Source organism: Opisthorchis viverrini, assembly GCF_000715545.1.
Source record: "Opisthorchis viverrini unplaced genomic scaffold opera_v5_7, whole genome shotgun sequence".
NCBI classification, from domain to species: Eukaryota; Metazoa; Platyhelminthes; class Trematoda; order Opisthorchiida; family Opisthorchiidae; genus Opisthorchis; species Opisthorchis viverrini.
In genome coordinates this window covers 425,630-437,867 of record NW_008751663.1, presented here as the reverse complement: position 1 = coordinate 437,867, position 12,238 = coordinate 425,630, and the positions used below count along the sequence as shown (strand labels likewise).

At 46.1% G+C, this 12,238-nt stretch overlaps 1 protein-coding gene across 1 annotated transcript in view; it reads right to left on the bottom strand.

Annotated features, from left to right (window-relative positions):
* Positions 1–12,024, bottom strand: part of T265_00684 (hypothetical protein) — a gene marked incomplete at both ends in the record, with an annotated part of 40,357 nt that extends 28,333 nt beyond the window's left edge. The window contains 4 exons of the mRNA XM_009164533.1: positions 4,178–4,279; positions 5,968–6,304; positions 7,531–7,752; positions 11,506–12,024. Coding sequence (XP_009162797.1) covers positions 4,178–4,279; positions 5,968–6,304; positions 7,531–7,752; positions 11,506–11,895 — 1,051 coding nt within the window. The remainder of the gene's footprint in view (positions 1–4,177; positions 4,280–5,967; positions 6,305–7,530; positions 7,753–11,505) is intronic.
* Between the last annotated feature and the right edge of the window lie 214 nt (positions 12,025–12,238).

Genomic DNA, 12,238 nt, shown 5'->3' with positions numbered 1-12,238 from the left:
GCAGTGGGAGAATGTAGGGTTTTCTTTGGAGGCCCTGCCCGGAGCCGATGACTCAATAGTCTGACCTGCTCGGCTGCAGGGTGTTGGCCTAACCCGAGGGCGCAGGGAATAAGACATTACTGTCTCATTCCTGATGCGGCTGCGCACAGCAGGTGCCTTTTGAACAGCACCGGACTCTTTGGTTTTAATTTCGACTCGACCGTGTTGGATAATGCGCCGGCAGTCACGGTCAACCGTTGGGCGATCGGAGTGTGCGGTTTTTGGGGCCGACCTTTCCCGTCCTTCCCACGTCAAGGTGGCAGCTTTAGGTCGGATAGAGAGAAGTTGAACAATGGCGATCCAAGAGGACGTAAATGGCACTAGCGCCAAGGTATATCAGTTGTACGAGCATCAGTCGACCACACACAGTGAACACGAGAGAACAGCGAAGCGTCATAAATTTGGGTAGTGCAGTCATGTGGGGATTAAAATGGGTAACAGAGGGACGGATAGACTGAAATCTTGATCGGCGACAAAGTATGAACACTGCTGGGACCGATGAACACTTTATCCAAGCAACATGTTCAGGGGTCGAGTACCGGTCTCTCGCCCATCATGACATACTGATGCACGCAGAAGCGGGATCAACAGGAATCCAGCACAACGGATCGCTCCAAAGAACGTACACATGTCCTGCAGTTAAATCTGTCAAATGCCAGATGGCAGAAGTGCAAAACCTCTTACGAGCTAAAAAGTAAGGCGATGAGAACCAAACTGTCTCACTAACATCACTTGTCGAATCTTCGTGAAGCGCTACTTGCAAGCAAATTGACCTATCACAGAAACAAAGTGAAGGAAATAGGTTAAATCAGAAAGAAAAACCGATGTCACATGGTTCCAAATTCTGGATTTGAAATTTTTCGAATGATCGTTTCAACTTGCAGATTGTGAGCAGTTAGAGCGGCTGGTTGTTGCGATGGTGTGAGTGACAGCGAGTTCCTCAAAAATGACAAACAAAACACATTCAAGCACAAGAAAGTAGCAAAATGCAAACTGAGTAAATTCATAAAGCAAGTGTGAGAAAAGATGGGCCACGATTGGACAGCCTGACTGGTACATTGCCGATGATTATAAGTGTTGAGTGGGTTATGGCACTAGATCAATGGAGTTCCCAAAGACAAGCGTTCCTGCACGACTGGTACGAGCAGAGGGCCCCGTATGGAAGCGTGATGCGATGGACTACCTTACAGCTTCCGACTGCCTCAGGATACCTAACTTACACAAAAAATCCCTTGTTACTCTACGTAAAGTATCATATATATTATAGCCGCGATGCTCTGGATGGTAAGGTGACACCGCACGGTGGTTCGTTCTGTGTCAATCCAGAAATTGGTGATGTACAAACTGCGGACATTGTCGGCTCAACAATTTCAACTAGGTGGTTCAGAAAAAAACATCCTTAAGGAATACGCACATTTGCAAACAAATTTGGTTTTGCGAGAGACTCACCTGAAACACAGCCGAATCTCTCATTTGTGATGTTTCGCGATATCTCGAATGTCGTGAGGGGCAGCACATTCAGTTGCCTACGAACATCACAAACGGGGGATTCAGCTGGTTTCCAGGTGAGTCTCTCACAAAAACGAATTCGTTTGCAAATGAGTGTATTTCGCTAATTTCGCGCAGGTTGATCTTAAGTAGAACATAAGGTTGACGGAAATTCAGTGACTGCGCCTACCTGATAAGCCCCAAGAAGGGCGAAACCGATCGTGGGCTGTCGAAGAATTTTCACCTACCTTATAAATAGTGCATTACGAATACCCTTGAGGACTTTGGCTGTTGGCATGACAAAAAGTGCGGTCTAAGTGGTCGACACAGACTCGCTGTCTGAAATAAAAATACACAATGGTGGTTTGAGGTGTTTCAGGTACAAATGCTGCAAAGTGGCTGTCACGGTGGACGCAGTGAAGACGCCTTTGGCGTAGTCGAACAGGCGGACCAAACCCTCGTTTTACGGACATCTACGCTATCCGGAACACCTCAGGGATCACTCATGAGACCTGACTGTGACTGAAGCCTATGTTGCAAGGCTGTTTAAAGACTCCGAATCCAGATGCGAGCCCAACGAACAACCGCACGATGGTGTTGGTAAGTCCTCTACGGGGATATTCCCATTGCTAACTGATACTAGAATGTCCACATTGGATCCGCTGCCTCCACATCCTTGGCATGAGTCAACAGTGACCGTTTCACGAGTCTCACGAGACATTTGCTGCTCACCAAGATATCGGGACCTGAGAAGACAGTCCGCCAGATCCGGCCGCAATAGCATAGGGAGGAAACCTAAGCTCAAAGAGTGAATGTTCTTCAGCTGTATCCGGGTTGTGACAGTGTCCCACCTTACAGCTCAAACGAAGCGATTTAGACTTCAGATACTAAGTTGCAGTATAGTAATCTACTGAACTTCACGAACACCCAGCTCCGCAGATGGCAACCACAATGGATACGCACCTCGGAGTTGAAATGACGACGATAGTACCAAACCAGAAGTCTGGAAAACGGGTAAAACATCAATTAGCGGCCCAATTCACAAATTCCTCTGTGGAATACAAGGGGAACTGAAACGCCCAAAGGATTGCACATCTACTCTGATGACTATTTCGAAGGAAGATGATAAAACTGAGGCGGCATAAGTCTCACGGACATCGTAGGAAAAGTTTTCACTGCCCTTCTCCTAAAGCACTTTTAAATAAATCTTCGCACCAGATCAAATCAAGGGGGACTCAATCCAAGAAGAGGTTGTGTTGAACAAATCTTTATCTTGCGACGCTTTCTCGAACATCGTTTCAAATACCAACAGCTTATCAAAACCTGTAGATAGGGAAACTGAGCTGGCCGATGGAGTCCGGACTAACCTAGTCAACCTAGTCTGGTTGTGATACGCTGAAGCCAAGGAACGCATTCGTGCCTACGGTGAAGAGTTTTCAGAACAAAGCGTGGAAAAAAGAGTTTGGTAGGGGTGTTGTCTATTCGACTTGGAGGCAGAGTGTATCATGCACCGGGCACTGCTTGACAGTGTTAACATTGGGGCACCAATGACGCCGATGAGCCCGATCTCTGCCACTTTCACGACGTGTTGATGGAATAAAAAATTGACCACCATAGGCGCCAAATCTGCTTCATACCGAAGTGCTTGGGCTACTGAGACCTTAAATATCACGGAACCGGATTATTTGCGAATCGGAAACAAACAATGAGAATTGTGTGCGGCTGGTGAAATGATCCACAGTCTTAAGCAGCGCTAATCCAACTTGCCACACAATGACCACCTAAGAACGACAAATGTGCCCGTTCATTGAGAACATACTTTGTAGTTGCTTTCAGTCTAGAAAACAACAACTGAAATGTCATCGTAGGAGCTTAATTCCCCAAACGCTTGGCACTTTTTCGATCACAAGTATGAACGCTACTCCAAGGACACAACCCGATATCAAATATTTGGGGTCGTTGATTTACAGGGTCACCAGGACGAACTAGATACACTTGTTTGGAGAGACAGAGAACGAGACTAAAGGTGTGCTATACAGTAACGGTTGCAAACCCCTTGAATTCGCACAGAACCGGGAGGTCTAAGCGTCTGAAATCTCACGGCTCGAGGGTGTCCGGGTATTGTCGATCCACCATCCAGGATGGGGCTTACGTGAACCTCCTTGTGCTTATTTGATGCTAAAAAAAACGGCTACCGATAGCTGTCAAATAAATTCATACTGGCAGTCTCCATACGTCTTGCCAGGGTGGGTGTTCGAAGTGTATGTTGGCGGTACGCCCCTTCCTCCTTATTGTGTTGTGCTTTTCAAGAAAGGGATGTTCCACACCAACCTGGTCAAGCATTATGATGAAGCGATCCAACAAATGGCGGAATCGAACCGAAATTAAACCTCAGATGGGATCCTACCGCGTTCTTACTTTAGACCATTCATCAGCAAAATCCCTTTGGACGGAGTCGCTAGAAGCATGGTGGCCAAAGTACTGCCACATCTCTAAACCAAAGAGTTGGACAACGGATATTTGACACCCGAGTTTGAACCTTTCAAACCCTACGGAAAGAAGCACACGTCCCCGACCCACCATGCTGCCGTAGCTGAATTGATTCATGAACACGATGAACTCGGTTAGGCAGCTAAGGCTGCAAACTTACTCAGGTCAATTAGCTCGCAATTCCATCGTCCTGATTGCCCCTCCGGCATAATGCCGCTGAGTAAGTCCTGATTGGAACCAGGTAGGACTACACTCTGATCAACTAAAAAGTTCATCTTGAGTGGCAACAGCGGCGGTGGTACTGTAATAAACAACATTTAGATGGCTCACCATGGCGCATGAACGGAGAGGGGAAGAGGGCTGAAGAATGGCGGAAAGTACTCACCGTTGAAGGGTGAAAATTGTGGGTATGGAATGGCTGGTAAACGGAGGAAACACCACATACGGCTAAGCACCCGCTGGGGGAGTGTCACCACAGTAGGCTTACTATGTGGCTTGAACATGTTTCGAACCGCTAAATGACGGTGCAGGAGAGGTGATTTATGGCTCCTGTGTTGTACACAACTTCCCCATCAACCCACATCGGTATTTGAGTGAGCAAAAACAATCTGGTTCCTCCGATTGACGTTGTTACAATAATGGTAAACGTCTGATGCACAGGTTTGTATGGGTTGACAAATGTCAACTGAAACGAAAGGATCACTCAGAAGTCGAGTGTTCCAACAGCAGCGTTCCAACAAGCAATCGGGCCGCCAGAGTGTCAAGGAAAACTAGATGATTAAGTCGTCTTTAAAAAAGGTGCTGTTCGAAAGACGTGAGACAGAGGTCAAGGACTCAGTGGAGTGATCTAGAGAACAGACGATTCGAAAGATGATGCATACGCTGTCTGGACATGTTGAGTGGCTTCAGGTTTTCACAGCGGGTGCCTAGATGTCGATCTTTCAGCTGTAGCACTCTTTCGGTGCGGAGCTGCCATGCCACGCGAAGGTTGCATGAGGGCTGGGATACTGCCAGGTTGCCCAAGCCTAGACAGGGGAAGTCGAGAGGCAGAGGTGGGGTTCGAACCACGGACCTTCCGGTCATTAAATTCGCGCTCTAACTACTTGGGCCATCTCGCCCCCATATGCTATCTATGCTGTAGTGAGAAAGAAGATGACGGGGAATTCGTCGTTGACGGGAGAAAATGGGGCCGAAACAATTCAATGCATCCGTTTTAACGTAGGCCGCAAGAGACACTAACGTACCTGATGAATAAGTCGATGACAAAGTTATCCAAGCGTCACGAATTGTCATATCCGACAGAGAAGGTTGCTGTGCTCAATTTAATCAACTTATACTACAAATGTGACTCAATTTTATCAAAGCCTGCTCTAAGTGATGAGGCCAATGGATCCCAGAGAAAACGAAGACGAAAGCAGTTGAAAATTCACATTCCCAACGTACAATAGTAGTGTGGGAACGAAATAATCAAGAAGATAGTTAATAGATTACTTTCGAACGCATATTGCAGTACCAGGGCCCGTGTGAAAGACGAGATGTTCTAACTCAGGCATTCAATTCAGGCTCAAGCTGGGTCCATGAGCAATCAACATTGTAGTACGCTAACTCTGGTATAGTGAAAACAGGTTTCCGATTAGAGCGGTTGGGAAATAGACCGTGCTCAACGACCCGATCGGTAGTGTGAGTATAACTCTACGAAAAAGCATCTTTGTGTAACTGACTTTTAGGGAAAAAAGTGACAGAGTTGGGGTGAGAACGGTAACTACAGCTTGCCTACGCATATGACCATAATTAATAGGGTGCTGAATCTGTACCAGAACGGACGTTGCGACGACAAACGCGGATACCAGCACAATCGCAAGTGGATACGTAAGTTGGCCGGCAAGTTGATGAGGGACTAATGGAAACCGCTAGCACCAAATAACGAACACACGACTAAAGAGTACATACCCGCTAGTGCAGAAGCTGCTCGTGGTTCTCGGCCGAAAAAGGCTTCCAGAGCTCGTGTACCAATGCTGTTTGCTGGAGAGGCAGAAACACGATCGGCACTTGCCGCAGAAAATGCGGAAGCAACTTCCACGTCTTCCAGTGCAACGCACTGTGGCTCGTCCGAGCCGGTTCCTCTTTCCTTGACAAATGTTTGCAACAGCTCTTCAGTCGTCACCCCATCCAAGTTGTTTCTGAACTGACTGAAGAATTCATGCAGTGTTGATCCACATGGCGCTAAGATCGCGTGATAACGATGCAGGAATTCGCGCATGTGGTCCAAGTGTGATGCTTCCACTTCCTGAAATGGTAATAAACGTCAATCACCGGTAAGAAAACAGGATAAAGCTTTGGCAAAAGACCGTATGGAAAGTAAGTCATAGCAAAATCTGTCGGAAGCCAATTCATTAACCAGTCAGTCTCCACAAACAACAAACAGGAGCAGCCACGAGACCAGCAGCTGGGTTGACCATCTTAATCGCCAAGAACAGCAATCGCAAAAGCACCTAATTGCGGGACTAAACCAATCGGTACTGACGAAAATTTTGAAATAAGGGAATTATGGTATATAGCTCTGAGACAGCAGACACTAGTGCTGCATCACTACGTTTCAGGTTAGGGATAAAAGTCTCAATCTCGGACTAATTAGTGAGGTTGGGTTGTTAACTGTCGGGAAACAGGAAAGGGGGCACGGTGGCAGCCAGTGTAACTGACAGACACGGACTTATCACAAACCCACTAGTGCGCCTGCACTAAATGTATCATGCGTGGTGCATAACTGTCGCAAACTCCATTTGAACTGGAGACTACGACAGACCTACGTTAATGAACCAGTTAGGCCATCGCCTTCTATGTGCGGTTGTCTCCTTATTCTCCGTACAATTGCTGGGCGAAACTGTAGCAACAAACTCACTCTGCCACATGAGCCTGTCACCGTAAATTAGAACAGCTGTAAGCATCGTATCCTTGGTACTCGGATATTAGCCTCATAAATGAACCTAACCTGAATCTCACCAGCCGAGTCGGCCGATAACATAAAACAAGCATGCCTGCATAAAACACTTTAAATTTTGTGTGAAAAGACAGCCAGATTCGCCAAGTAGACAGCTTGAGTATACTGGTCACAATCAGCACCACATCGATTAGTGTGCACGACTCGACGCTTAGGAACAAACCATGACTATCGATTCATGTAACTGGCACTTATGAGGGCAGAGCAGAGAGTCAATAAGGTTTTCTAGCTTCACAGACTGCGATTCAACAATGCGGTTTGTCCAGAGGTTTTGTCTCATGCCAGCCGAGTGGTGATGCTGAAGTGGCGTCCTCGGTGGTATAAAGATGATAACGAGGAAGTAGAATCAAGGTGATAATATAACGGCAAAATTCATAGAGAATACAGAAAATTACGAAAGTTTCAGGATTCAGGGCCGATATTGTAAAGACCATATCCTCAATAGGTAACTCCAATAAGCATTCTTGCGGCCAACATTCGTATGACATCATGATTCTCCTTTCAAAAAAACTGACCTGAAATTGTGCACAGGATGAGTGCATTTTGTTCACAAACTGTGTCCGCAAATTGTTATATTTCTCCACAGAGTATCGATACTCATCGAGGGCCTTTTTAAGCTTGGTTTCAGCCTTCTCTTGTTCTCGAGAGGAGACAGATTCATTCCGCGTGACACGCTGGTATTCAGCCAACCTAGAATTGTACACTTCTTTGGCCCGTTGCCATTGTACCGCTGAAACCTGTCAACGGCAGGATGGAGTATAGAGAAGAGAGGTAGAGGACGGAGTAAAGGAGAAGCATGATGGAACTAAAGGATGCAACTATCTGCGTGAAATTGGGTGACTTGTGATAGTGAGACGTAGAATGGGATCGTTCTAATAAGTGAGCAGGAAAGTCATTGAAAAAACACCCTACGAAACATGACTCGATCGGTTAGTTTAGTAAACCGACCAACTACGCGATCTGCATATCATCCCAATAGACTACCATATCACAGATCATTCAAGATACGATCAAGACAGTCCAGTGCCCCAAACTCCAATCGAGATTGTGCTCCATTCTCTCAACCAAACTAAGAGGGACAGTTGACTGTTATAATCAGAAATGGTTGCGATCAAAATGATTACGAAATTGAAGAGTTATTCGGGGAACAGAAATACGACGCCCACACAACACAAGGAACTCCGAGCAGACGCGCCTCAGAAAGAACTTTGCTGTAAGCCGAGCCTTCCGGAAGATCCTAACAAAACCAGGAAGTGAGGAAGCCTATCTGTCGAGGCCAAAAATAGTCCTGTCTGTTGTTATGCGAATATGCTGAAGCATAGGCCATACGTTAAGTTTCAGAGATAGTTACATTAGAGCAATTTTGTACACAAGGCAGGGGACTTGAGTCAGATAAACAAGGGGAAGACTGTCGGTGAGTAGATCTGATACGTGTTTACACAACCAGAGAGGAGCGCATGTGTGCATCAACAGGCCAGATGGGGAAAACCGTACAGATTATCAAAGTAACCAGATCGGATGAGCCTGACCGACACAGCTATGTAGAAACAAGCATCACGGTGGAAGAGAATACCGGATGATTTGACAGAAACTATTCTGTTGATGTCACTTGGTTGCAACTGGAACGCCTACTGGCCTTTGAGAGTGCAGCCTACCAGTAAATATGCCGTAGATAGAAAACATTACTGCTCTACTCACTGGATGTTCGAAAACCCCCAAAACAGTTGCTGTGTTATGTACACAATCCACCATCTCTGAAACGGGCCGTTGTTTGTGCGACAAATCTACTCCATTATTTCGAGACCTTCATAATATTTCTCGACAAAAACCCAGAGGCACTACCTGACAATCCGGTTAAATTGAAAATGAGAAGCTGTGACATAACTAACAATGTTTGCTCACTATGAACATACAAAGCGCAAAAATACTGTAGATAATAAACCAAAACGACAGCTCAAATCACTTCGGAAATGTTTCTCAAAGGCTAGAGTGTGAATTTACTGACAGGAAGGCCCGTGGTCCGAACCTGACCTCTGCATCTCAACTTCTCTTGTCTAACCTTGAGAAACCTGGCAATATCCACGACCTCGTGCTTCCTTCGGGTTATATGGTGTGCCATCAGCGAGGGACAGCATTACGGCTAGGCGCAACAGTTGAACGATTATCTTATCTTTTTAATCAGTTACCAATCCAACCAGCTGCGATATCGTTGACAGACATGCAATCAAAACAAACTGGTTATGTGCAGCAAACTCTGGTTACGCACTCAGAGGAACCGGGGAAGACGGTGAATACATCCCCTTTCCATATTACATCCTTACGTATTCCGTCTTCGAACAAGACCTCCACCTCTCGACTTTCCCTGTCTAGGCTTAGGCAACCTGGCAGTATCCAAGCCCTCGTGTTTCCTTCGGATGGCATGGCAGCTAGGCACTGAAAGGGTGTTACAGCTTAACGATTACTGATTACCCTTGTCTTGAATTAAACATGAAACATACGGACATAGGAGAGCGCTCACTGGAAGCCTGTGATGACCACAGACTGTTTATGCGATAAAAACTTCTGGGACAGCAGAAACCGCTTGACCAGGTGGGGCCAACCAACGAACCAGTATCGAACTCAAAGAGACCACATTGCCACTAGTTACAGGTGGCGAGGATCAATCAGTGCCTGTAATACCTGTGTGGACTACCCTGTTGCCCTTCATCATGCTTTCCAGGCTTGCAGAGAACGCGCACATTTCGATTGGCGATTGAGAACGTGATGGAATCGGAAGTCAAACAGATATATCCAAACCGACTCCTCCAACACCCATCTGCTGACCTGAGGTCGGATGTCAAAAATTAGTAAAGCCGAATACTCAGAGCTATACTTAAGTGCCGGGACTACCATCCGCGCCAGAAACCAGCCAAATTCTTCCAAACGTTGGATTCCTGATATGACCATTGCGTTCCTGGATGCCAGACAACAGATCCCCTCCGATCGAAACCACGATTCAACTCCAAGCAAATTTCGACGCGTGGTAAAAATTACTGTCCGACAGACCGGAAAGCTTGGTGGAACAAGAAGACCGAAGAAATTGAAGATGCCAAAGTGTTGGAAATATTCGGCGATCGAAATTTCGATCAGTTATAAGCTGAAACGGCCATATTTTTTGAAGCTTCGCCAAATGTCAGAGGCGGACGGTACTGTTCCAATCTTTGAAGACGAGGACAAAGCACAGGTGCCGTTAAACTAACCGATCATTGTCATATCATCTTTCGGTACGCCATCCTATCATCTAGAGTGTAGTCATGCTTCCTAGCATGCAGTCCCTGAACATGCCTCCAGTAGTCCCACAGGAAATACCAGAGGATGTGGGGAATTTTATCTACTTTGGTAATTATATCGGCTCTGGCGAAGTGTCCGGCGAAGGGTTTTAAATATGATTGAATAACTTTGTGGTGAATCATCAACATCTCTGGTGATGATGGTAATGAAATCAACCACCCACCATTTGGAGAAGTTAGTGCCTGAAAATACGGATGTATTCAGTGGTAGCATGCCCACACTAATATGGTGCAAGCCACTCCCTCCAATGAGCGTCTGCTCCCTTCGTCTATGAGCATCGATAACACAATGAGTGAAGAAAGAAATGACAAACCAGTATGTACGATTTGTAGTTCACAAACTGAGGATAGACGACTGATTTGATGGAAGTCGGTCTAGTAAGTAATTTGGCTGTTCCAATCAACTATCTGTTTACAAAGTACTCAAAGTGTCAAATAGTCCCACTTGTATTAAAAATCCATGGGTCTTGGAAGAAAACGTCTCACAGAGTCAGCCGAAGAGGTGCCACAATGTAGCTCGCCAGACAAGTAGTGCACACATAGAAGTATAACCTAATTGGTTTGGTCTACACAGTCATTCGAACACCAAAACAAACGAGTCCTGAGACGGCGGTAGTTAGTTGGCGTCGTAACACATTCTGGGTGTCTAGCTGCCATGCCACCGGAAGGAAGCACGAGGGCTGAGGTACTGCTAGGTTGCCCAAACCTAGGTTAGGGCAGTCAAGATGCAGAGGTTGGGTTTGAACCACGAAACTTCCGGTCATTAATTTCGCGGCTTAACCACTGAGCTAGTCTTTTAGTTAACCAACCTACCAACCTACCTAGAATGAACTGAAAACCTGAACCACGTGCACTGGATCATAAAACCCCGAACACTAATGAGTTCAGTCGAAAATAGGCACTGCTAGTGAGGACTTCACTCTCTTGATATGTATAGGCAGAAGCTGTAGCGTCATAATGAGAAGGAATTGTTCAGACGATGGCAACGTGGACATGAACTCTACATACAATAAATTCGAACGTAAATCAACTACGCCCGAAAAGTCTGAATAATTCCGCGCTCTAGATCAACAGTGAACCAACATCCAGAACACCTGGATAACATCGGTGGACATGAAGGCGAAAAAACAGGACATCCAGAAATGAAACCATGGAACCAACCTGGAATGCGTGAACGACTTCTTGTGTGGATGCCTCACTTTCCCGCAACGACTTATGCCGCTTCTGCTGCTCCTCTAGATATTTTTGAACATCCTTCATTAACAACAACTGCGATTGAGCAAGTGACTGATGTAACTGGGCCATAGACTCTGTCAGCCGGTGGACAAGTGACCAGCATGGCCTAAAGGCGTTGGCTGTGATGCTGGAGGCAGTCTGTTTTGAAAGCTTCCACAATGACTTTGAGTAGGCATCCTCTGCCGCGCCACTTTCCCGTAAAAAATCCACCAAGTCGCTCGTTGAACGAGTATCCAATTTCAAATTTTGGTATAAAATATCAAACCCAGCATGCTTCTCGCCCCAGAAATTAGCTGCAAATAAACAAGTCTCCATTGCTGAAAAGGGACCCTGTTGGCACTGTGGTGAGAAGCTTCTAGCACGTTGCTATATCATCCCAACGCAGAAGTCTGCAAAATGCTAAAGTGGTGAGTCTGAGCCGATAAATTTGCATCTGGGCTGAAGACCATCCAGCCAACTGAAATGAAGGAAGAGAAGCGCAAAGCATGAAACAAGAATTTGAAAGTTTAGTGCAAAGCAAGAGAAGATTAGTACAAGCCATGCACCAACCACTGAAAGCTTGACCCTGGTACCCTCCACAGCGTTCAAACAAATAAGACAACTGTTGAATTCCAAGATGAAACAAATTCCATCATTCCTGCCGGAGACGTGGTTTATC